Below are 23,240 nucleotides of genomic sequence, written 5' to 3' on the forward strand. Positions count from 1 at the left end.
ATCACCAAACCGTGGTGGAGGTCCTGAGTTACTAGGTTCCAGGCAGGTGCTGGGATGGCTGCAGGCAGAAAAAAAACACGGAGCAGAGCTGAGCAGACACTAACTACCAAACAGGTCTGCTCCCTCCGCGTCTCTGTGTGAGCCTCTCCACGCTAGGTGCCCTGTCCTTGCAGCCAAGGAGTAGCAAGGAGCCGACTGTGCAGTCCTGGAGCAAGAGGGGGGGAACCTGGACTCCTGCCATCTTCAAAAGCACAGGGTACTATGAGCTAAATCTGTGTATGACAGGCAGCACCAGCCACGGGGCTTTCGGAGAGACACGGTCTCTCCCCAGAGTGCGTATGCGGCCACCCTCTCATTTAACCTTCCCACCTTTCTCCTCGCTGCTTGCCTCCAGCCCCCGGCCAGCATCATTCGTCAGAAGCTGCCCACAAGTGAGCGCAGCAGCTGCTGTCACCGGGCAAAGAGGGGAATTAATGACTCCTCGCTTGGCTGTTGCGAGCGGCGGTGTGTGAGCTCCTGTGGAACCATTGATTTCCCTTCCTGCTAGCTGGGGGCTGCTCTGTTCACACTGCAGAAAGCTGCTTTTGTGAGAAGACAAGGCTCCCAGACACGCAGAGCCCCCGCCAGCCTTGTGCTTGCCGAGCTGGAAACCTGCCGTTATCTTGGGGGTGGCTTGATGGCGAGCGCTCCTCTCCCAGGCTGCTGCCGCATGCCTGTGGCTCGCAGGTTCCTGCCACTGTGCTTGCAGGGACCAAAGCTTTCAGGCATGATACGCTACGATGATTTGGTTCAATCAGCTCACAGCTGATCCGTAACCCCTTGTGACCAGGTCTGAGCTCTGTCTGCACAGGCTTTCATGCCAACACGATGGAAGAGACAGAGCTTCATATGCTTTTCCAGAGTCAGTAAGTACTTTTATTTGCCGTTTATGGTGGGATGGAAGAAGTATGCCTTTGGCCTGAAATGTCCCAGATTGCTCAGGCATAGAGAGGCAGCCGTCCCTGCTGGGTGTGCTGCCGCTGGGGGCCGTCCTGTGTGCCCCCAGCTAAGGCAGCTGCCCAGCCCGTGGCAGACCTACTCCGTCGGCTCCAGGATCTCTGTGTTATCCAGCTCCTCCTGGAGGTTGTCGATGTACTGAACAATCTCTTTGACACGGTCGCGGTTTCTGTCGATCTCGTTTTGGAAAGCCTGAACAGATGGAAACCAAGCAGTGAATCTGCAGGCGCGTCAGGGTCCCTTGCTGTAGCACAGAGGGCTCCAGCAAAGGTTAGGGAGCGTCTTTCCTAGCAGTGTCCCCACCGCTTGGGCCAGACCCCTCTGTGCCCCGTCCCCCTGAGCACGAGGGTCTCTTACCTTCTCTGTCACGGAGGCCTGCCAGCGGTAGGTGTTGCTGAGGATGTCGCTCTCTCGCTTATCAATCTTCAGCAGGCGGATGCCATGGGACACGTTGACTGCGTTCACAATGGTGTTTTTGTCCACAAGAAGCTAGGAGGTAACGTGACCGGATGAGGGGAGGGGGGGGTGGGCACGCAGCGAAAGCAGCAGAGCTCGGAACTAGCAGCACAGTAACTGCAGTGCTTAGGGAAAGAAAATCAGACCTCTGTTTCAGACTGACAAAGCCCTACTCTTCGGGAGGAATCCAGTGCTTTACCCTTCGCAAGGATGTGTCCGGGCCTCGCTACGGTGTAATGGAGTATTATCCCTGGTACGAGTGGGGAAACTGAGGCAGCACCCTCAGCCTCACCTGCTGGAGCAGGGAACAAATGCCTGCTGCTGAGTGCTCTGCCGCAGGCGGGGCTGGCTTGCAGCGCATGGCAGGCCCCAGCGGGCAGCTGGTGTTGAAGCAGGGCTGCATATGCTCCAGCACGCCTGGCCCAGCAGGTGCGGGAAGTGGAAAATCGCACTTGGAAGGGTCTCTTGCATTAGTGGCACTGGCTGTAAATCTTCATTTTTGGAGAGTCCCAGCTTCTAATCAAAGCAGTGACTTCCCCTGTGGCTCTAAATAGAGGGTGGCTTTGCTAAACCGTAATGACTCTCCTCCTGCAGCCAAGTGCAGCTGTTGAACAAATGAAGATTGCTTCTCCATGGAAATGGATGGCAGCGAGGCAAAATGGGTGCACAGCAACAGTGCGTAACTGCAGCCATCTGCACAGGCCATAAAGCAGGGAGCTCCCCCGGGGGTGCCGAGGGGTCTGTTTTGTGTTTGTCAGCTCTTGATTACCTGGAGTAATGGGGGGGCTGGGATAATCTGGACAGAGCAAAACCATAGCGAATCCAAAACTCAAGTCATTTAGCCACTAAATGAAGGAATAACGGAGGCAAAAAGATCAGCGGCGTTGCTGACTGGAGCACTGCAACGATCTTGGTGCTATCTGAAAGGCTCCTGGGATCTTTGATATCACAGCAAGACTGAGGGCGTTTGAAATGTCATGTCCTGCCTCCAGATCAGCTCACGGGCTGGGGAGCTCTAGGGAGGGCTTTTGAAATCACTGAGGCAAACAAGAGTCCCGGTGCAAGGAAGTCAGAGCGGTGTTCGGATTCTCCTGGGGGAGCAGGGAGAATCTGAACAAAACCAGTTGCGAGTGCAGCAAAGACGCTGCCTAAGTTACCTGCTGGGTTGGGACTGTCTGGAAATCAGCCAGAGAAGTGAGTTGTGCTGGAGGCAGGAGAGAGACTTCCTCAGCACCTCTCCTGGGCTGCTGCCACCAGCTCTGGCAGCGCCCAGGGAAACCTGCAGTGCAGTTATCCTCTGTCCTTGTCAGCGGAGATGTCCGGCAGCACTGCAGTCCAGCCAAGTGGCTGGGGCCTCTTAGGAGGAGGTTACGCTCTGGTTTAGTCATGGCTTTAGCTGTATCGAGCCTCCTGGAAACCCTGTCCCTTCTGAGAAGAGGCTGTGGCCTCCTCTTCTCGACGACTCCCTAGCAGAGATGAATTTTTTTGGTGCCCTCACCATTCGAACGTCAGCTGGCAAATCCTCGTCAAGCTCATTCTTGACTGATTTCTCCAGTGTGGTGATGGAGATCTCTAGCAGCTTTTCATGGTAACGGTTTTCCAGGTCCCGGCACTGGGTCATCGTAGAGAAGATGGTTAAGGAAAAAGCTGACGACACCACTCACTTGTAGAGATTAAATGACCTCCTGTAACTAGAGACTGAGCATCCGCACAGTGGGCCTCCGCAGGAAAGAGCCTGGCTGCTGCCAGAAGCTGCTCTGATGTCAGGATATACACTTTCTGCTCTTAATCGCACACTGGGTCTCATCCTCGCTGCCATATATCACGCAGAACTGAGAGTGGGCCTAGGTTTGCAACAGAAATTGAGGGAGGCCTCCCAGGATATAAGCGAAGCTCTGAATACGGTGCAATTATTTGCACCAGGCCAAGAGATTTATATATTTAGTGTAACCTGTCACTGAAGCACTTTGGTATTCTCATCTCACTTTGTTTCAGAAGACATCAACAACACAAAAATGAAGGCCATTTAAAGAAACTTCAACACGAATTGTAGGTATTTCATTGGCTGCTATGGCAAGAATGTACATAGAAAACAGTCTAACCAGACCTTCCCAGGGTTTTGTCATGGCTGTGTGGAGAAGAAAGGAAGATTCCCAAGGGGGAGAAAGCTGCGTAAGTCATGCAAACTTTCAGCACAGGAGAACTTAGAACCTTTTGTCCTCTCCAGAGTCCCCACAGAAAGAAGCTGGGCACCTTAAATGACCATTCCTGCAAAGCTGGGAAAAGACCTTTTCTGTTGATTTAAAAAAAAAAAAAAAATCAAATTCTATTCTGATGGCTCATTTCTGGATTTAGAAGCGAGATATACGTACATCACTGGGAGGTCCAGGCCGACGTACTGTCAAAAGGATATATCCCTTTAACGTTTTCAATGAATGTTGATGCTATGACAGCAATGTTTCTTTTAAAATCCTTTATTAGCTCCTTAACAGAGGGAAAAAGGAAATATTATAATGAAAACTTGCATAAACATAAAAGGGAGTCAGGGAGCCTAGGAAGAATCTACAACTGATTATAATTCGGACTCACTGCTGTTATTAGCGCAGTCAGAAACTGCACTGCCTCAAGCACTTAAAGTGTTTTGAAAGTGCTGCAAGATTTTCTTTCCTCATTCAGGGACAGAAAATCAGAATCAGTTTATTGGAGGGAAGCTGACTGAATGGTACCTTTGCCCGGTGTCTGGAGCAAGCTAGCTGATGCTTTTTTACCCTCACCTAAGTAATGCACAGAGTGCACTGTATTCCTGAATACTGCCATGCTGCAGTCTCCTTGTATGTTTGAAGAGCCTCTTGTCAGAAGCATAACCAATGCCTGGGCTTACCGCAGCTTTTGTTTTAGTCCTCAGAAACTAAAATTGCTGCTGCCTGTTACCTCTCTCAGAAACGGCTGATGGGGAATCTGTGAAGTGTTGCACTTAATGTCTTGATACAACAGTTAGCCACCCGAATCCTGCAGATCCAGAAGGGCATACGGGGAGGAATGTTTCTGCTCATTCCATCAGTGACTGCAGATACATGAGGACCAATTCAGAAAACACTAAAAGGCACAATCCTGATGCAGGGAGGAATCCATTTTGAGCTGCTGCTTTCTGTCAGGCACATTCACAAAAGTAAACTGCTGCATCTGCTTGCACACAGGCCGCAGCTCCTGCCTGCTAATTTTTAAACAGATTACTTTTTTTTTTTTTTTTTCAGATGAAGATGCACATTAGCAGCCCTGCCCTAGTTTTCGAGGAAAAGTCTGGGGAGAAAAAAGGCAGCTATTATGCAAGCAAATGCAGTAAGCTGAGCAGGAATGTGTGTAATCTTATTCATAGCAAAGATCAGCTTCAAAGAATTACACCTCTAGAATCCCAAATGCATACCCCATGCTATGCAGTGACTTCTGTTCGCAGACCTATAAAATGACTGAATGACCTCAAGTCCCTTTCTCTAAAGTCTAGGAAATCAGCTTGGATAGATGCGAAGATCATACTGCGCTTTGCTCTGAGCAACAGAAATCTGTTGCAATGGATCAATGTCCAGGGCCTGATCTCACCCAGATCATCTCTGAGCAGAGAAAGAATAAGATGGAGACAAAACATTAGCTGACTGGAAGACCTACGCCCCCCTCTTTGTGCAACGGGCTACTAAACAGAGGGGTGCAGCAACAGAAAAATGACACCCCCCTGTGTTCTGGATGTGAGGTCTCACAGGTATGTGCTTGACCCCTTACCTCCAGCTGGTCAGCTATCAGCATTTCCAAGGTCATGAGTGCTTCTGAGAGCTGAAGTATGTCCTCCTTGTACTTGGCTCGTTTAGACTCAGCAATATCGTAACTCCTGGCATTATGAATCTCATCCAGCCTCTAAACACAGAGATAAATAAATTACTTATAGTTTGTGTTCAGCACTCCATTGCAATTTAATTAACTTGTTACATATGTCAGAAAAGTTCCTGCTGATGATTAGCTGCAATGAAATGTGATGATTCAGGAAGTCTCCAGATTTACATACTGGCTAGTCAACAGTGCTGAGGCATGCTACTGCGCTAACGATCCAGGGGCAATGCTGTGAAATCGGTGAAAACGCTTCCTCATCCTCCAGTCAGCAGAAGACTTTGCCCCTTCTATGCTTCTAGCTGTGGTTCCCCTTCTGATACATATCAAGTTTAAAAAAAGAAAAAATATTAGATTCTTGACACTGCTGGCCATGAAGAAGAGATTAACAATTACTTTGTAGAGAGAAATGCAGGCCTAAATCCTGATCCCCTTCATGTCAAGGAGAATCTTGATTGACTTCTGTAGGGTCAGGATTTAGTATTCTGAATATGGAATACCTATCATTGCCTGCCTTCCTCCTGCAACAATGATTTATTGCCCTTCAGAATTAAATATTGACGTCACTTCTGTATCAGACAAGTTTTATGATTTCTTGGCTCAAAAAAAATCCTCTTGTGCCGGGCAATGTATTATTTTCAAGTCTGTTCAAAATAAGTTAACAAACAAATGTTAATAGGAGGAAAAAATACACACGTTTTAAGATGTCTAATCCATTTCTCCTGAGAGGCAACGGAACAGGCTAAAATAGAGAATTCTGACGAAAATCATTGCCAAGACTTGTGTCTGAAAATGGACTAGATTACCCAAACTTTGCAGCGTTAAAAGGGGGAAAGGGGAGAGCAAAGTATCTTCTTTTCTAATGTAAACAAGTTAGGAGGCTCAAAAAGCTCCCCAGCCATTCAAGCCGCACCTCTGGGAGCAATAACTTCAACGTTCAAGGTCTTTAATGCTCCTTTGCTCCTTAACCAACTTCAGAGAGCAGAGTTATTTTACAGGTTACCCAAGCTTACATGAAAGAATTACAGCGAGACAAACAGCCCCTAAGAATGGCTTACAGATTTCAGTCTGCTGGGGCCTCTGCACCTTTTGAACTCCTCCGGCAATTTTAGATTAATGGGGAAGTGCTGTTAAAATACAGTGTTCGGTTTTGACACCGACTCCTCCAGTATTTATATGAAAACTGTCACGCTGACTGTAGCGTCCTGTTCTTGCAGCTCAATCCATAGCTGAGTCTGCAGGTCATCGGACAAAGACAAAGGGCCAAAATCTGGTCTCGCCCATGTTTCTTGGGGTTTGATTTTGGGGTGGGTTTTTTTGTTGGTTTTTGTTTGGTTGGTTGGTTGGTTTTGTGGGTTTTTTTTTAAACGGAAGATATATTGGGAATTCAAGTGCAAGTCAACTGAATATGCATCTCAACCTTTTTATGTTGCCCTCTGGTAAGGCTGCAAAGTCGTGCCCCGGCTAGAGCTGATGTTTGCCAGCGTGAGTCAGCACGGTTGAAGGACCCGGGCGCAGAGTGACTCAGCAGGCCGCCAGCGGGTGTCAAGGCACCTAAATAAAAGTGAGCTGGTTTTCAAAGGGAGCCAGCGCTCGTGACTCTGCCTGGTGTCGGTTGTCAGGGACTTGCTCTGCTCAGCTGACAGTGTTACCAGGCTTTAGCCCCCCCCCCCCTTATTTTTTCTGTGGAAACAAAATAATGATCCATCTATTATACATGGTTAGAAAGGGATCCAGCTAGAAGCTACACCCTTAGCAGCCACAATGGGTGGCTGTGGTTGAGCAGAATGAAAAAAAAGATCGTTCCTGCTTTAAAAAGACTAGAAATACATTACAATAACTTTATCTAATTTTTTGTTAAAGCTCTTTGAGCTGTTGACAAAATGAACTGAAGCAGAAAATTACTTGAAAACAGGCTGAATACCCTGCAATCCCCTTCCTTTTCTTCCCCCTTTTTCAATGAAGGAAGAGCTGTTGGAGGCCTCAAAGAGAAGGGGAGTGGCATTAAATCTGATAAATCTATATTTTTTTTAAATCAACTTCATCAAAAATATTTAAACTAAAAGAAAGGTTGAGCATTTCCATTTTCTTAAAGACCGGTAACTTTTCTGGATGGCAAAAAAAAAGTAAAAAAACCCCACCAAGTTTAGCCACTTTTTTTCTGTAAAGCCTTGAAGGACCTTTACCTTTGTGGACAATAAGATAACACTATGACATGTTAATTTTGTCCTACGCTGAATTTCCAGTATAGATAAAGGCTGTTGGTGTTAGCTGGTTGTGGTTTGCCCAAAGGGTTGAAACTTCGATCCCCAAATTCTTTTCCTACATAAAGTACTAAAAAACTTTTAACATTATGTTAGTTAATGACATTATATTAGCTAACACAACAATTTTCCTTGGTATAGATTTATACTGTAAGAAACATGCAAAGAAAGATCAGTGACTGAGCGCTGGAAGAGGTTGCCCAGAGAGGCTGTGGAGTCGCCATCCTCGGAGATATTCAAAGGCCGTCTGGAGACGGCCCCGGGGCAGCCTGCTGTAGGTGGCCCTGCTTGAGCAGGGGGGTTGGACCAGACGCCCTCCAGAGGTCCCTTCCAACCTCAACCACTCTGTGACTCTGCCATGAGGGATCAAGAACCGATTCCTATTACCACAGTGTAAATCCAGTATCATTATCCTAATTTTAATGGAGCTACCCTCGTTCTCCGGTGAAATTAAAAGCTGGCATAGGGTGTAGAGAAATCATGTATCAAACAAACTAAAGTATAACAACTTTACCCTTTGGTTCCGATTTTCAAAGTCTAGGATTATTTTCCTGCCTTCTTGCTGGTTGGCTGTTAACGCTTCATGAAGGCTTTCGTAGAAATCAGAGACTTCAGCTTCTCGTTTTTCATACTCTTTCAGACCGTAGTTAAACAGGTTCTCACAAACTGAGACAAACTCCTTCCTGTACGTGACACCAGAGTCAAGGTATTTCGCTTGTTCAGTGGAGCAACATGCTATGTTCCTTCTAGCTCTGCAAATTTGAGCAACAAGAGTTACAAGCTACTGTGATGTAAACTCCATGGTTCTTGCTGGGAGCAGGCTGCCAAGTGTTCTCTCTGCGGCAGGACTGGGTCACCCATTCACATTTTATGCATAGGATTTTGCTACCTGAAGGGTATGGAGAAAGCTGTGGCAACTTGACGGGAAAAAGGCCTTGGGGGGAAAAAAAAAAAAGGGAAAACATATACTTCTCTGACTCTTTTCTGACACAGCAGCGGAATGAAGCATATAACCCTATCTGTCTTCACAAGTGTGAATACAGTGCCTGCGTAGTTAATAAATACAGCTCTGGAGCCTACAGCCAGAGCACAGAGTAAACTACTGACTTGGTAGCATCACAAAAATAACGTCAATTTTTCTTCTGCTATTATCTTGGCAATGGAATTGTTTCGAGAGTCTATTGTAGTTAAGCCGTGATGCATTTTTCCCCAACAGTGTAATGCAATTTTAAGGAAGGTCAAGTTACTGGCCTTGACAATGCTCTATTAATCTGAATGAGAAAAGAAAAAAGAAAAAAAAGTGTCTGCTTTCTGATCCCCCGTGTAGGAGCAATGATCAGAAAAAAGTGCTGGCCTGAAAACTTCATGTTGCCGGCTCTGGCAGGTAGTGAGATATGCGACTCGTATCATTCTGATTAGTCTGTTCCTATCTCCTACCACTTCAATTTCAACATGATTTTAGCAACTGCGCTCTTACAATCTAACTGACAGAGATTTATCTTATAGCTCATTTTAAACTTTAAGTGGATTCCAGACTTAAAGAAAGTACAAAGCCTTGATTCTTGAAGGGTCAGAAAGGAAGGCTACCAAAACTGTGTTTGATTCAAGTGAAGGAAAAGGAATATGGTAATTACAATGGTGAGAATTTAAAACGCTGGAATCTCATGACCTGTTGGTGATAGAAACGAATGGTTTTACAAATGGAATGTTTCAAGCTGGGTTGGCCAGCTTGCTGGTAATAGAAACCATTTGTTTGTAGCCCTCATATTTCATGAGATATCAAGCCTTGAAGCTGTCACTGGTCTCACGGTCTTGCGGTGGGGTTTTTTGGTGCCGTTCCAAAATTGAACACAGACCATCTCGGATCTTAGATCAGTGTAGCTTTCAGCCCTGGACAAAAGCAACGGATGAAGAGTCCCTGTGGGTGCGCCTCCTTCTTAACTCAAGGCATTACGTTTTAGCTCTAGGTATTCTAAACCCAGGAAGGATATGCCTGCAGCAGGTCACCCGCTCCAGGGAGGTAAGCCAGTTTGGCAGCTTCTGTATCCCCTGCGTACATACTGTCAAACAGGAATGATCCATTCAGGTACTCAACAAAGGCTGTCTTTGAAGAGAATCAGAGCAATGTAAGTAAAATAAAGAGTGCCAACCTGCTGCCAGTCCTCAAGATGCGTCTCTCCTATAAGCACTTTACCAGCAGAGGAACACTGGTGCAGACACAGTGATACCAACAGAATAGATATACCAACCAAGGCAGGAAAGCACCCTGCAACTGGAGTGAAAACCATCCTGGTTCACACGTGGCTTTGCTGCTAGAACTCTCTAGCCTAAGGATAGAAAACACTGTTTAATCTTATATAAGACATTACCACATACGACCACGTATGGCAAAGCTATTAAGCCTTTCAGATAAGGAGTCAGTGGACTTTGGGGAGGGATGGAGGGAAGAGCTGCAGATGTCCTCCCTGTCACTTAACCGCCGCCTGCTCTTCAGCCAGTCTGATCTTCTAGGGGGCTGGAACACAGAGGCAGACCACAATTGAAAGCACCACTCTGCTTGGTCTTGGTTTCAGTCTGTTCACAGGACTGCAGTGACCTCTCAAAGCCCTGAAGAGTTTAACCATAAAACTAATGAAAAGCATTAACTTAGTGTGAAGGAGAAAAAAAAGTCACTGCACCGTGAAAACGCTAACGGTTCCCTCAGACCTGTAATTTTCTTAATCTCATGTCAGGCTGATAAGATTCCCGGGTATGATTTACTATTTAGCTTCGCAGGGTCTGTATCTGTAGTTTCATTGTTCAGCCAAAAGAATTATGCTCCCCCACGTCATGCGTATTCCACAGCAGTTCCTGTTTTCATTCAAAAGATGAGATTCAGAGATCACAGAGATTAATCCTAGCCTTAGTTTTAGCACAGTCAATGTTAACCTCTTATTAAATCTTCAAGCAGGTAAAAGAGGAGCCAGTACGTGTTGCGCTTCTTTCTCCTGAGACAATATACAACCAGCCAAAGAAAACATACCTTGTGGTACTCTAGCTCTTTCTGCTTTGCCTGTTCTTCCTCCAGCTGAGCCAGGGCCCGAGCCTCCTCACATTCCAATGGCTCAGTAAGATCTTGATACTTTAAAACTGCAACTTCTCGCTGAGAAATGCAAACAAAGAAAATGTTTCTATTAGATTATCCAGCATTGCTCAACAAATCTTGGCAGAAGCATTTGATCTTTCTAGAACATGCACCTGAGTGACTTCTGCAACTCCATTTCTTTATGGGCTTTTTATTAAACTACTTATGAAGTTTCTAATCCATTCCTCATCCCATTTTTTTGTTGGTATATTACTCTGACTCCGCATTCAACGCATCTGAGCCGATTCAGTCCCAGGAAACTTTTCTCTCCCCATTTCCTCCTCTTTAGGGTTGTTTTTTCTTTTTTAGCAGGAGGCCCTGTTTTGACTTCTAGAATTTGAGCTCTGATTTGATCAGCCAGCGAGTTTAATACATTTACTAGGGAGGAGAAGGCTCTTTGGAGGAGTGGATGGCAAGGTAGGAGCAAAGGCAAGAACCTAATTAGCTTGAAACTGAAGCTTGACAAATTTAAGTATGCGATTCTATGACGTACTGTCTGTCTGAGCAGGGACTGGACTCGATGGCCTGGAAAGCCCTTCCAGTCCTATGGTAAGAGTGTATTCCAAGTACAGCTCCTGCTCTGTGCCAAGAAAATTTACAATTAATCATGTTCTTTGGTTACTAAAAAAAAACCCAAACAAAAAAAACCTTCTTTGTTCCTTTGAGCCCTGGGATCAAAAAGCAGTCCCACGGGTTACCGGTGCGGATGCACTGTCCAGTTCGCAGAAATCAAGAGCGGGAAGTGCATTCAACGGCACCTGCTTGCCTGGATAGTCCATCAGTCTGCTACCGAAACAAACTGCTCAGTGAGCAGCAGGACCACCAGGCCTCCTTTCCCCTGGATCCATGTCTCAAGACTGATCTCCTCTGAGATTCTCCGATCTCTAAGGCGGCTTGCACTCACACTGCAGCCTCTCTGTGGCCCCTCTCCCACACACAGCTGCTGATTTTCACAAAATCTGTGGAGACATCGCGCCTCTGACACCTCTACCTCTCTGTCAGATTTGATAGAATTTGGCCTACAGGTTCACAGCTGTCAGGCGGAGGCAGAATAAACACTCCGTGTTTCTGTAAGCCTAATTTCTGCAGGGAACCTGCCCTGAATATTGCTAGCATACCAACGAAGCAAATGATCTGTAAGATGCTGGTGCCCGATTTCACAAGCAGGGAACGCAGAAACGCTTACCGTGGTGTCACTCACGAGCTTGAAGTCCAAGTATACCAGGTCTGGAAAGTGAGCAACAACAAACAGCGTATACTGCTCATCGTCGCAGAGAGGGTTCCCCGCGAGATTCAGCGTGCGTAAGTTTTTAAACCTCCTGAGGTAGATCACCTACGCCGAGGGGAAAGAGATGCTGTACTTCCCAGCGCTGGGGAAACACACAGCCTTGAAATTCATTGCTCTTATTACAATTATGTTGCAATATGTATCCTGCTCTGCTGCCAAACACAGGCGACATTAAATTATGAGTTTCTAATGCTTTCGGGAAAGGAAATACTTAAATTCACATTGTGAATATATAAACGATGGGTGCAGAGAGAAGGCAGATGGGGTGGACAAATCACAGGTCTTAGACTGGTAAGCTGCCCTCAGAAGAACCCCAAATAAATCCTAGTCTCCACTCCCTCCTTTTCTCATATGTAGCTACTTATTCCTTTTCTAGCTTTCACGGGAACCAATAGGAATTTTGCCACAGCTGATAGCAGTTACAGAACCGGGCCCCCAGGAGTCAATAATCTAAAAGAGAGATAGTCGTAGTAAGCACTTAACACCGGGACAGCTTACCAAAACCACAACTTAGACTACAGAGGTAGTGAAATCCTAAGGAGAATTTTCTCCTCTAAGGAGGGGCTTGGACACAGTGGCAAATGTCAGTTTTAGAATATTTGATCCTTTGACAGGGAACATTTGCAAAGACAGGGAGCACTCACGTCTTCCAGAGTGGTCAGGTTATTCTTTCCAATGGAGAAAATCTGCAGCTCTTGCAATGTGTCCATGTGCTCAATTTTAGATATTCTGTTATTGTAGAGACTGAGGTCCTGCAGTTTGACAAGGGTATCCAGGCCCTCAATTACCTCAATATTGTTGAAGGACAAATCTGGGGAAGAGTTTAGAAATCAAAAGTTTTACAAGCAGAAGCTGAAATGTTTCTAGCAGAACGCCCTGATTCAGACCTTGCATTTAGCCTGGTTCTTGATTTAGGAGTTTATGTGCAGTATTTTCCTCGAGGGTGTTCAGTGTCCCACAGGAAAGGCTCGGCATTAAATCGTCATTCGTTCACATCTCCTCCTTGCAACTGTCCATGAAACTTTTCAATGAGAGCAACAGTTGAAGGTATTCCATGCAGAGTCCACATACACAACCTGAAAGTGATTTCTACCTTATGGGGAAACCCAAAATACAAGAAAAGGGGTAGGGAAATGCCCTAAAAGGGGGGTGTTTCTGTGACACATTTGACACTCCCTGCCTTGTTTCTTGCAGGCTCTTGCCTGCCACAACAATGCCCGCTGTCATGGTCATTCCCATATGCCAGTTCCACGCTCAGAATCGCCCTGTTGTCAATGGAGGTATGCAAAGGCATATACTCACTTTAGCTATTTCACTCATTGAAATTTCCTCTTCTCCTGCTAGAACATCTATCCTAACACCTACAGTCATCATGACTAAGGGCAGTGTTTGCCCTCCGGCCAGTACCGAGCGATTCGGGAGTCCAAAGACGGTTGATGAGGTTACCAGCTGTCTGCATCACCCCAGCCCCTGGACGGCTAAGACACTCAAGCAGCAGCTGCTGAACCACTGCAGCCTTTGGGCAAACGAAACCCATGAGTGTGCTTCAAAACGCTCTGCTTACGTTGTGGTGATCAGCTGTTGATTCGCAAGCGCATCAGAGCAGTGCAGGCAACTGGGCGGAAGAACCCATCAGACGTTTTAAGACGTGCTTATGAACCGAAGCCCCGCATGCTATTTTCAAAGATGGCTGAGGAGATATTTCCACTGCCAACCAGCAACGTAGCTGCAGTTCCCAGAGAATGCTCTAAGCTATGAATCTGCAGCAGCAAGCTCACCGATCTACCCAGCATCAAAACCTGCACCGCTGTGTCATGCTGCTATCGGCATCCTGAGTTTTTAGTTGTAAGTAGTCACCTAAGACTACAAGGATGGGCACTTCTTGGGACAACAATGACGACAAGGCCTTAAGCATACAGGGGTAAAGATAGCGGGTTCTAGTCTGTGAAATGCCTGCATTAGCTTTGAAAACGGTCTATACAGGCTTCTAAATCACAGAGGTGTTTCCATAAATATTTCTGCAAGTCACCTCCAAATACGAGTACAAACCCTGGAAACAACCTTGAAATCTCAGCTTCCTGTTCCTGCCACACCAAATGTATGAAAACCAGTTTTTAAGCATTTGAAGGATCGTTTTGCAGCTCTGATATTCAGGCATTTTGACATTTGACAGTCAAACGAGGAAACACACAGACAGCTGACAGCCTTCCCTGGGAAAAGCTCCTATCAGTCGTGTTTGAGAAGGAATGCGACATCCTGGCTTTATCGCAGATTGCTTCGCACCTGTGAAGGCATCCAACCTCATATGCCTGTATCTTACCCAGCCATTCGAGGTGAACCAGACTCTCCAGAGCTTCTATCTTCTCAATGATGTTGTTGTCCAGCTGCAGTTTAGTCAGGTTCTCAAACTGCCACAGATTATCGATCTGCAGGATATCTAAAGCCACAGGAAAAAAACTAAAACAAAACTGCTTTTCATGTGAGACAGCTTTCAGCTTGGCGGACATGCTATCTTGCACACGGAAAACATGTCCAGCCTTACCTCCAAAATGATTTTCAGCAGATTACGATAGCGTGTGATGACTGCCCTAGAGAGCTGAGAGGTCCACTGGCTGGATGAGATTTCAATGAAACAGCCCAGTTAACCTCCGTGTCCTGCACCAGCGCATACAGCTCATCAGTGACGCCAACGAGTCACTGAGGGGATGCTGACTACGGCCCTGCAGTCAGGAGTGGCTTTATGAATCCACTACTAGGAGGTCTTGACCTTCATTTTCCTTTCCAGCTCCAAGAGGGAGGTTTGGGATGAGACTCTGCTTTTCTCCGCGTTTGCAGGCTAGTGGTGGCCAGCTACTGCTTTTGTAAATTACTCTCCTGCTCCTGGGATTCTCGTCGCAGGAGAGCAAGTTGGGGTCTAGTCTTTGTGTGAAGGCTGCAGTTTGGAACTAATCAATATCCCTGCATTTAGCTTTCTCCAAAAACAGAATCACAAGGGCAGGTCATTAGGCACTACAGCAAAACGTTAGGACCGGGGTGACAGAAAATACAGAACATCCTCACTCCCAATTCTCTTTCCCCCCGCAATGGCTTCCCAGAGGATTTCGTTAGCTGCTATCACCGTTTAGTGAGTGCAGAGTAAAGCAAGGAATCGCATGCACGAAATATTCACACAGTTCTATATTTTGTATTTGCAGACAAATACATGCGGGATCAGGTAACAGGGATTCTGTTCTAAGGAACTCAGCTAATACACGCATTATTTTACTGGAACACGCAACGAATAATCAAAAGCAGATTTTTGCCCATGAAATTACATACCCCCAAAATACTCAAATACTGAGCCAAATGTTCTTCCTTTTCATTTTTTGAATGCAAGTTTATGACCGGTTTGACAGCAAGAGGCAAGCTGCGATAATGCTATGGATGACTGGAGGAAGCCACCGAATTGGACTGTAATCACCATAATCTACCAAATAGCTCTCACATAATCGCCAGCGATGGCGGAGCCTGCCCAGGGTTTCATTTGTCCACGTACAGAAGGGCCCGATAGGCCTGTGGCCTGTAGGTGTCACCACAATATAAATGTTAAATAAGAATAGCAGTGACAATAATAGCGTAAAGTTAAGCAGCTTTAAAGTTACCCATCAGCAAAAGCACCCAGCTCTCTCCAGTGAAACTACTTCATACAGGCGTGACTAAAAATGTAAGTCCAGATGTTACTTTTCACATAACAAATCCAAGCTAATCATGATTGTTTAATTGCCAGTTAGCCACTTCATGCTTAATTCTATTACCCTCTAACAAAAGAAGAAGAAAACAAAGTATGTATTCTGATACTCACTTCTAAAACTAAGCTGTAGCTCCGTCACATCCTTAAAGTTAACACCTTCCCTTTTGGCAAGCTTTCTTACGTCCTCTGGACACTGCTCTTCAACGGCTTTCTGAACCATTTCATCATCAATAACGTTTGGCTCAATGCTATTGTATAACTGACTCATTTTTAGATGGCATCAGCCTTAAAGGACAGAAAAGAAAAATAAATTAAATCACCGCCTGGCTACTATTTCCAACGTTCATTGAGCGGGCATGACAATTCCAAGGAATTAAGAGCGCAGCTGAGCATTTAGCAGATCTAATACCTCACAGCTGACATCAAATACAGACTTGACTTTTATCACAAAGTCACTGATGCGACTCTAAGCGCAGCCTTACGGCCCGAGCACTGTAAAACAGCCGGGCACGATCACGTGCAAGCTTCCCACCACGTTTGAGTGTTTTCCATGAAGAATGCCAGACTTTGGCCAGATAAACAGACCAGGAAAGGAGGCCCTGTGCAACACCTCTGAACAGCGACAGTCCATCACGTGGCAGTCACCTGTTGCTGAACCCCATCTTCATGAAGAGGGCACATTCAAGGCTCCGTGCACCATTTAATCTCGTTTTAAAAAGTAAGTAAGTTTCTCATTATAGGCAAGTTTGATTTATAGAGTAAGAGGCATGTGTTTCTCGCATAGGAAAACTAACAACAGCAGTTCACTAAATTTTAAACACCAACCTCATAAGAAAAGTGAAAACAAATTTGAGGAAGGAGGAAAATTTATAAACAATAACAGCGACTTTCTGAAGAAGGCCCTTAATGCAGGTCCATAGTAAAGGCTACCAAGTTCAGTCAGTGTATAGCACTGCACACAAACACCTTCGCTTTGGGAAATGGACAATTCCGTCAGTCAAAACTTTCTGACCTGGCTTTGTCATTTAAATAGCCCTGATGTTGCCCTGGGGGCAACGAGACTACTTATCTTTCTAGAACTGTGCACAGTTAATTAATCAGTATGAAGGGCTTGGATCTTCAAACTTTTGCTTGCGTAAGAAGTCTCTAATTATGGAAGAAGTTCTGCTGCTTTTTCGCATAGGAGGACAGGAACGATAAACGTCTGGGTTTAGAAAGTTCTCTCCTCATCACAGCTTTTAATTAACAAACCAAACCTCTCTATGGCTGTGCTCAGTACAGGCCGAGGAGTAGCAGGCCCTGGGTTTATTCGTCCTTGATCTGCCGTACTTTCCGCTTTCCCTGTATTTGTCCATCGTCTCTTTAGCCAACGCCGGTTCCGCAGAGCTAATCACACCGCGAGGTCAGCACCTCGCTGCATCCAGTGGGAACACCGTGGGTGTCAGTGCGAGCAGTGGGTCGGCCACCCAGACAAGAAGCTGCTGCTCACAGCCAGCCGGAGCCCAGGCCTGGAAGCAGCGCCACGTCCCCGACATCCCCAGGCCCTGCAGGGCCCGGGACGGGGACCCCGACTCTGCCTGTCAGGGTGGCTCCGACCCAGGTGGGCTGCTGCCTCCCTCCCGAGACCCGTCCAGGCCCAGATCCCGGCCCCTCAGGCCTGTCACCCCCCAGGTCCCCAAGGCTCCAGGCCCGCTCCGCGCCCCCGGTACCCGGCCCGGCCCCCACCTGCGCCTCGGCCCCGGTACCCGGCCCGGCTGCTAAGGAAGCCCAGGCGCGTTGCTAAGGGCGGCCATGTGACACGCTCAGCCGCCAATGGTCAGGGAGTGGGTGGGAAGGCTGGCTGCTAATCAGAGCGCGAGAAATCCGTGTCAGCCAATCAGCGCCGGCACCGTTCCCTCGGGGCGGGAGGAGGCTCGCATGATTGACGTTTCTCTTGCCCAATAGCATTGGCGAATGGTTTGGCCGTTGCCCAATGGAGAATGGCAGTAGCGGCGTCCCTGCTGTCCATCAGCCGGAGGGCGTGGAAATGGGCGGGGCTACCGCGGGGGCGGGCCCCTCACTTGACAGTGACGGGCACGCTCTTTAACCTATGACTCCACGGGGCGTCCGGCCGCCGCCCAATCGGCTGCAAGGAGGCGGGCCACGCTTGGCAGAGCAAGCTGCGGTTGGTGTGCGCGGGTGCCAGTCAGGGCGGGGTGGGGGAGGGGGGGGGCCGCCGGGCCGCTGTTTGTTGTCATCCCAAGATGGAGTTTCTGCTGGGGAACCCGTTCAGCACCCCGGTGGGGCAGAGCCTCGGTAAGGCGGTCCGGGGGGTGCAGAGGGCTCCGGGGGGGCCCGGAGAGCCAGCGGGGCCTCTGGAGGGGGTGGGGGGCTCCAGGCAGCGAAGGGCTCTGGGGGCAGGGGGGGGCCCTGGGGGTCGGTGAGGTGCTGTGGAGGCGGTGGGGAGGTCTGTGAGGGCCCGCGGGGCGCTCTGGAGCCAGTGGGGGGGACGGGGCTGTGGGGCTTAGTGGAGGTCTTTGGGTGTTGTGGGGATCTCTGGGGTTAATGGGGGGCTCTGGAGGCGGTGAGGCACCTGTGGGGGTTGGTGGGGGGCTCTGGAGGTATGGAGGGGCCTCTGGGGGTAGTGGGGATCTCGGGGTTGGTGGGGACTCTGGAGGTGGTGGGTGGCTTTCGGCGTTGGTGGGTGCTGTAGGCCTTACTGGGGTCTCTGGGGGTTAGTGTGGGTCGTGGAGGGCTCTGTGGGCAGCAGAGGCCCGTGGGGGTGGTGGTAGCTTCGGGCAGGCTGTTTGCCATGAGGAAGGAGCGACTCCACTTCAAGATGGTTGATGGAGGAAGGAAAGTTGTTGCGTCCCCCAGCTCCTTTTCCTGCATGTGAGCACCTTGTTACAGAGCAGCCCTGTCATTCAGCCACCTTTTTCCCAGAATGTTGAAACCTCCCTGGACCTGTGGATATGCAGGGAGGGTGACGTGGTTTAGAGATACAAGTACGTGCTCCGTTTTCAGCCCAGAGCTTGAATTGTGGTTTTGCTAACGCTTTGGTGACATTAGGCAGGTTATTCTGAGTGTGCTTTGACTGCGCAGCTAGCCAAGTCCTTCCTGGGTTGCTGTGGCTACTGCCTCCCACAGACGTGTTCACTCTCACCTGTGGCAAGTGTGGTTTCGGTCTGGGTTGCCACGGCCAGGGCCACAGGAGAAAGCCTGGGCGCCACTTCTGCAGAGTTTGATAACTTGCCCATGGTTGGGCGGGCTGTCGTTGCCTCCCGCTTTCTTCTCTTAGGCCCTGAAGAAATACAAGATCTCTCACATTGCGGTGGGAAAGAACAACAGACTGGCTCAGGTTCCTGCAGTGCGGGGACCGTGGCGTACAGTCCCAGAAGCCAAGGCGATGTTCAGTTGAATGCACTTGCGCTAGCATCCCTCTCCAGTGAAACCACGCTCCCAGTTTCCTTGATTTGTTTCACAAGCAACAGTAATTCTAATGCCTTATTTAGGGGTTATATATAGTATAATGTATAGCTATGTATAGTCTAGCCTATAGCTATTCTATATTAATTTATGGAATGATGGAAGACTTGTGTCTTTGGAAATTCAAGCAGAAAAATTTTGCAGAGTACCTGGTCGTGGCCGCAAAATCCAGAAGTTCTTTTATAGTAGTCGCCTCACCCACACGTGCAGAGACGCCCCCTCGTAGAGCTAAAAGGCCCTTAAGCGGGTAAGTCTCGCACTGTGCTTTGAAGATGGCTGGACTCTTGCTTTGTCAGACTATATGGAGCATATGTATAGCTTGCTGTTTTTCTTTAGCCATCTGGGGTGTTTATTTCTTCTGCTTAGGGAGAGAAGTGCGGAGAGTTGGAGGGTAATAATGAGAACAGTGAAAGTTAAACATGATTTTAAAGTGAATTTGCTTTGTTGTGTTTGGCCATCTGACCACATCTGCCAGGACAGCTGGCTGCTTTGCTGCTTGGACAAGCCTTCTACAATGAGCGTTGTTAAGGGAAGGCAATAATTTCTCATCTATTTATTGTCAGTTTCCTTTAGCATCAGTAAGTGGTTTAAAGGGGCTTCCTTAAGGCTGAAGAATTGTCGGGGGGGGGGGGGGGCTAGCAGTAAAATCTGCTTTTCTAGCCTTCTGCCTTTCTAACTCTGGCGTGCAAAGATTTTCATAGCTCTTACATCCCCTTGCTCTCTTTGAATGAGCAGTGGCTGCCAACTTAGAGGCTTCGAACACAAAGCTCTGAAGGAGCTGCTTTCATCAGATAAGGTTAGGTGTGTGTGAGGGGTTTATAATGCAACTTCCCTTAATGCAAAATTCAGCTGCACTTTACGAGTGTTTTTTCATCCCTGGGGGGAAGAGAGAGATGCAGATTTTATTTTGGAAGAAAATTTTTTCTGCTTCTCATATCACTGTCAGTTATCCCTTTCTGAGACAACAGTAAAACAAAAGCATGCCTTGTTCTCAGACGGTGCTATTTGCCCAGTGTTTCCACAGTTTTTTTTTCAATGAGCTTGTGGAATATAATTTTCACTTATGTTTCTCTTCATTCTTTAAAAGAAACTGAATAATTTTGTATTTCTGTTTAAACATATTGTGTTGAACACAGTTGTGATGTTTTCAAGCAAAGCCTAACACTCACCATAAGGGAGAAGTGCAGAAAATTATGTAGGTCCATCAGTACACCAAGAATGCATGTTCTCTGCCAGGAAGTAGCAGTGGTTCACATGAAGATTTAATTAGGGCTAGACAATGTCTTCAGATAAATGCCAGGTCTGAAAGAACAAAGATGTCAGAGAAGGTTTGGGGAGAGCTGAGAGAGGTAATACGAGGGATTTTCTCTTTTCTCCTTCACTTTATCTGGACAATGTCTGAAGCTAGACAGGCTTTTTATGTTAACTCTTGCTTAATGTGGGAAAGTAATGCTAGGATGAGCTCAGAGGATTTGTAATGGAGATGGATAGAGTCTCCTGCATCTAAAGTGCCAGTTTCAACGGCAGCCAGGTTCCTCATCGCTGAAAGCTACCTGATTTTTGGCAATGGGCTTATATGGTAGCCTCTTCTTGGTTTCCAGCGGTCGAGTAACAGAAACTGTATAAAAGACCACCATGGCTACTAATTCCAAACCTCACTTAATTTTTCTTCAATACTTCGATTGACTCGTGGACACTGAACTGTCCTTATGTCTCTAGCAAGGTCCTCTCCTGAGCGGAGGGGGTGGTTTTTGACAGGGCTGGTGTGTGGAAGGCAGTCAGCTGCTGCGCTGTGCCTAGGAGATTCCTGAAATTAAAATCCATTTTGCCCAACCCATATTGCTTTTCACCTGGAGCTTGCAGTGAAAGGGGGGTAGGTAACAGTGCCATTTTCCATATAAACTAAAAGTCTCATCCAGCATTATGTGGCAGAATCCGTTACTTCTCAAAGGCTCTGTGGGCAATCGGTGCTTTTCAGCATCCCGCAGGACTTAGAAGAAGTCTTCGTGGTCCCTTCACCCCTTCACAACGTCGGTTTTGTTGGTGGTCAGCGCTTCCTAGCAGGCCTCCTCAAGAAGATCCCTGGGCAGGGGTTGCGTGTGGAGGCTGACGTGCTGCTGGTGCTTTTAACCGGTGCTTGGTGCCCGGTGAATCCAGCAGCCGCCGGCGGTGCTGGATGTGGAGCCTGGGGGGGCACTGGAGCTTTCACTGACAGCTTGTGCTGCGCGGCTCTGGCCAGCTGAGGGGTGGTCGTGCCACCAGCCCTGGAGAAGGTCTTTGTGAACGCTGGCAAGAGTGTAGAGGGTGGGATTGGGTGCCAGGGGTTTCGTAGGCTGCTGAGTATGTTGGGGCTGACAAGATCCTTTGTGGCATTGAGTGTTGGCCCGGTTCTTACGACCGAACTGTTTATTTTTTCCAGCTAATACTGTAAATACGATAGACTAGATCCTTAGAGGAGGACTGTTTTGAAGAATACTCCTGACCAGTGAGGAGGAGAAGTACAGGAAGATGTGTCGTAAAACGGCAAAGACAGACTGCTTGCTATCTGGAGAGGGGCTGGCCTGGGGAAAAAGCTGCAATTTACAGTAGCGGGAATTTGCCTTGAGATTCAACATCCTGCCGTAAATTGCGTTTTTATCTTTCTTTGTTCAAGGGAGCCATCTTTAAAGTGTCACCACTCTATTCAAGGTTATTAGAACAAATACCCTTACCGTAGGTTAGCGAAAACATCTTAGGTGATTAAAGCTGATTGAATTACAAGAATGTGGAGTACTGGTGACTGTTTTTGCTCATTCTGCTTATTTGATATAGGCCATATGGCTTACACATGAGGACACAGTAAAACCAGTTACATTTTCTAGTAATTTTTTTTTTTTACTCTGGAGACTTTGCAAAGGCTTCAGGAGAGTGTTTATTTGTTTGAATCCAAACCAAGTCTTGCTGCTGGTCCCCCCGGCTCCCTCAGGTGCGAAGGGCTGAGTTGGGGCAGTGATGTGTGAAATGGGCTCCTCACAGGGTGTTGGATGGGAGCATCGAGGTCCGTTTTGGTAAGGGCTCTGCTCAGGGCTGTGTGTGCTGCTGAAGTCAGCCGTTCTTGCCGCAGCCTCAAGTCTGCTTGACTCGAAGCCAAAGACCTCCAGGGAGAGAGATCCAGCACCTGAGTTAAATGCACAGAGACCTGAAAGTTAATTTTTAACAATATAGTAGAAATTAAGGTGTCCTGCATAACTGGGGGTGGGGGTGTTGATCAGGCAATGCTGTTTTACATCCCTGGTCCCTGTTGATGAAGGGAGGTTTGAAGGAGGGGTGCTGGTCTGGACACTTGCCTTGGAGTCTGTTTTCGGAGGAGGCACAGTGCAGTGATTTAATACAGAGTATTGTTTAAGGAGGCTACAAAAACAAGGTTTCAGCAAAAGATACAGAGGCACTTTATGGAAGCAACAGTGAGGCAGACAGCTTTTCAATTGATTTTTATCAAAGCACTTGCAGTTTCCATTCAAGGCTGTTAAACTGATAATAAATATGGTGGACAGAGTCTGTTTCCAGAGCTGCCATTTTGTTCCCCCCTCTTTTTTTTAAAATGAAAAAATGCCTCAGCTTGGGGGGGTGTATAAACACCTTTTTATTTTCCTTTCCATAAGAAGCACCTAAGACCTTTCTTCAGGTTTCTTATATCTTAAAATTTTTATGAGTCTTCGAATAAAATGGTTCCTAAATAAATGAGTTGATGGTTACGTGCAGGACTAGAGAGAGGTATTACAGCGAGCAGCCCATGGTAATCCTGCAGGAGGAGTTAACCCAGGCTTTCTTGTCCACATACACAATTTGCCTAAGTTCCCTTCAGAGTAAACTTACTACTTTGCTGTGCTGTAAGTAGAACTTTTTTTTAAAGACAAACCTTTTCCCAATGCCAGAAGTCAGTGTTTAAAATGCACACCGTAATCTTAGGATCTGGTACCAATAAAATTACGTGTTTGCAGCATGCTGTTGGGGTCTGAATCATCTCTCTTTTCATTGATTGCATTATAATAAAATAAAAAG

General features: G+C 47.2%; 2 protein-coding genes across 4 annotated transcripts in view; one reads left to right on the top strand and one right to left on the bottom strand.

Annotated features, from left to right (window-relative positions):
- Nucleotides 1-896: 896 nt before the first annotated feature.
- DRC3 (dynein regulatory complex subunit 3) lies at nucleotides 897-16,015 on the bottom strand. Its single transcript, XM_076350791.1, has 12 exons — nucleotides 15,846-16,015; nucleotides 14,325-14,441; nucleotides 12,649-12,815; nucleotides 11,903-12,049; nucleotides 10,615-10,734; nucleotides 9,584-9,696; nucleotides 8,107-8,281; nucleotides 5,227-5,358; nucleotides 3,866-3,936; nucleotides 2,951-3,074; nucleotides 1,354-1,485; nucleotides 897-1,188 (listed from the first exon to the last, which is right to left on the bottom strand). The coding sequence occupies exons 1-12, from the start codon at nucleotides 16,000-16,002 to the stop codon at nucleotides 1,075-1,077; spliced, it is 1,569 nt and encodes a 522-aa protein (XP_076206906.1). The 5' UTR covers nucleotides 16,003-16,015; the 3' UTR covers nucleotides 897-1,074.
- A 1,938-nt stretch (nucleotides 16,016-17,953) lies between these two features.
- Nucleotides 17,954-23,240, top strand: part of TOM1L2 (target of myb1 like 2 membrane trafficking protein) — a 58,989-nt gene continuing 53,702 nt past the window's right edge. For all 3 annotated transcript variants that reach the window (XM_076351426.1, XM_076351427.1, XM_076351428.1), the window contains exon 1: nucleotides 17,954-18,029. In XM_076351426.1, the coding sequence (XP_076207541.1) occupies nucleotides 17,978-18,029 (52 nt within the window). In that variant the 5' untranslated portion in view covers nucleotides 17,954-17,977. The remainder of the gene's footprint in view (nucleotides 18,030-23,240) is intronic.

Source organism: Aptenodytes patagonicus, chromosome 13 (assembly GCF_965638725.1).
Source record: "Aptenodytes patagonicus chromosome 13, bAptPat1.pri.cur, whole genome shotgun sequence".
NCBI classification, from domain to species: Eukaryota; Metazoa; Chordata; class Aves; order Sphenisciformes; family Spheniscidae; genus Aptenodytes; species Aptenodytes patagonicus.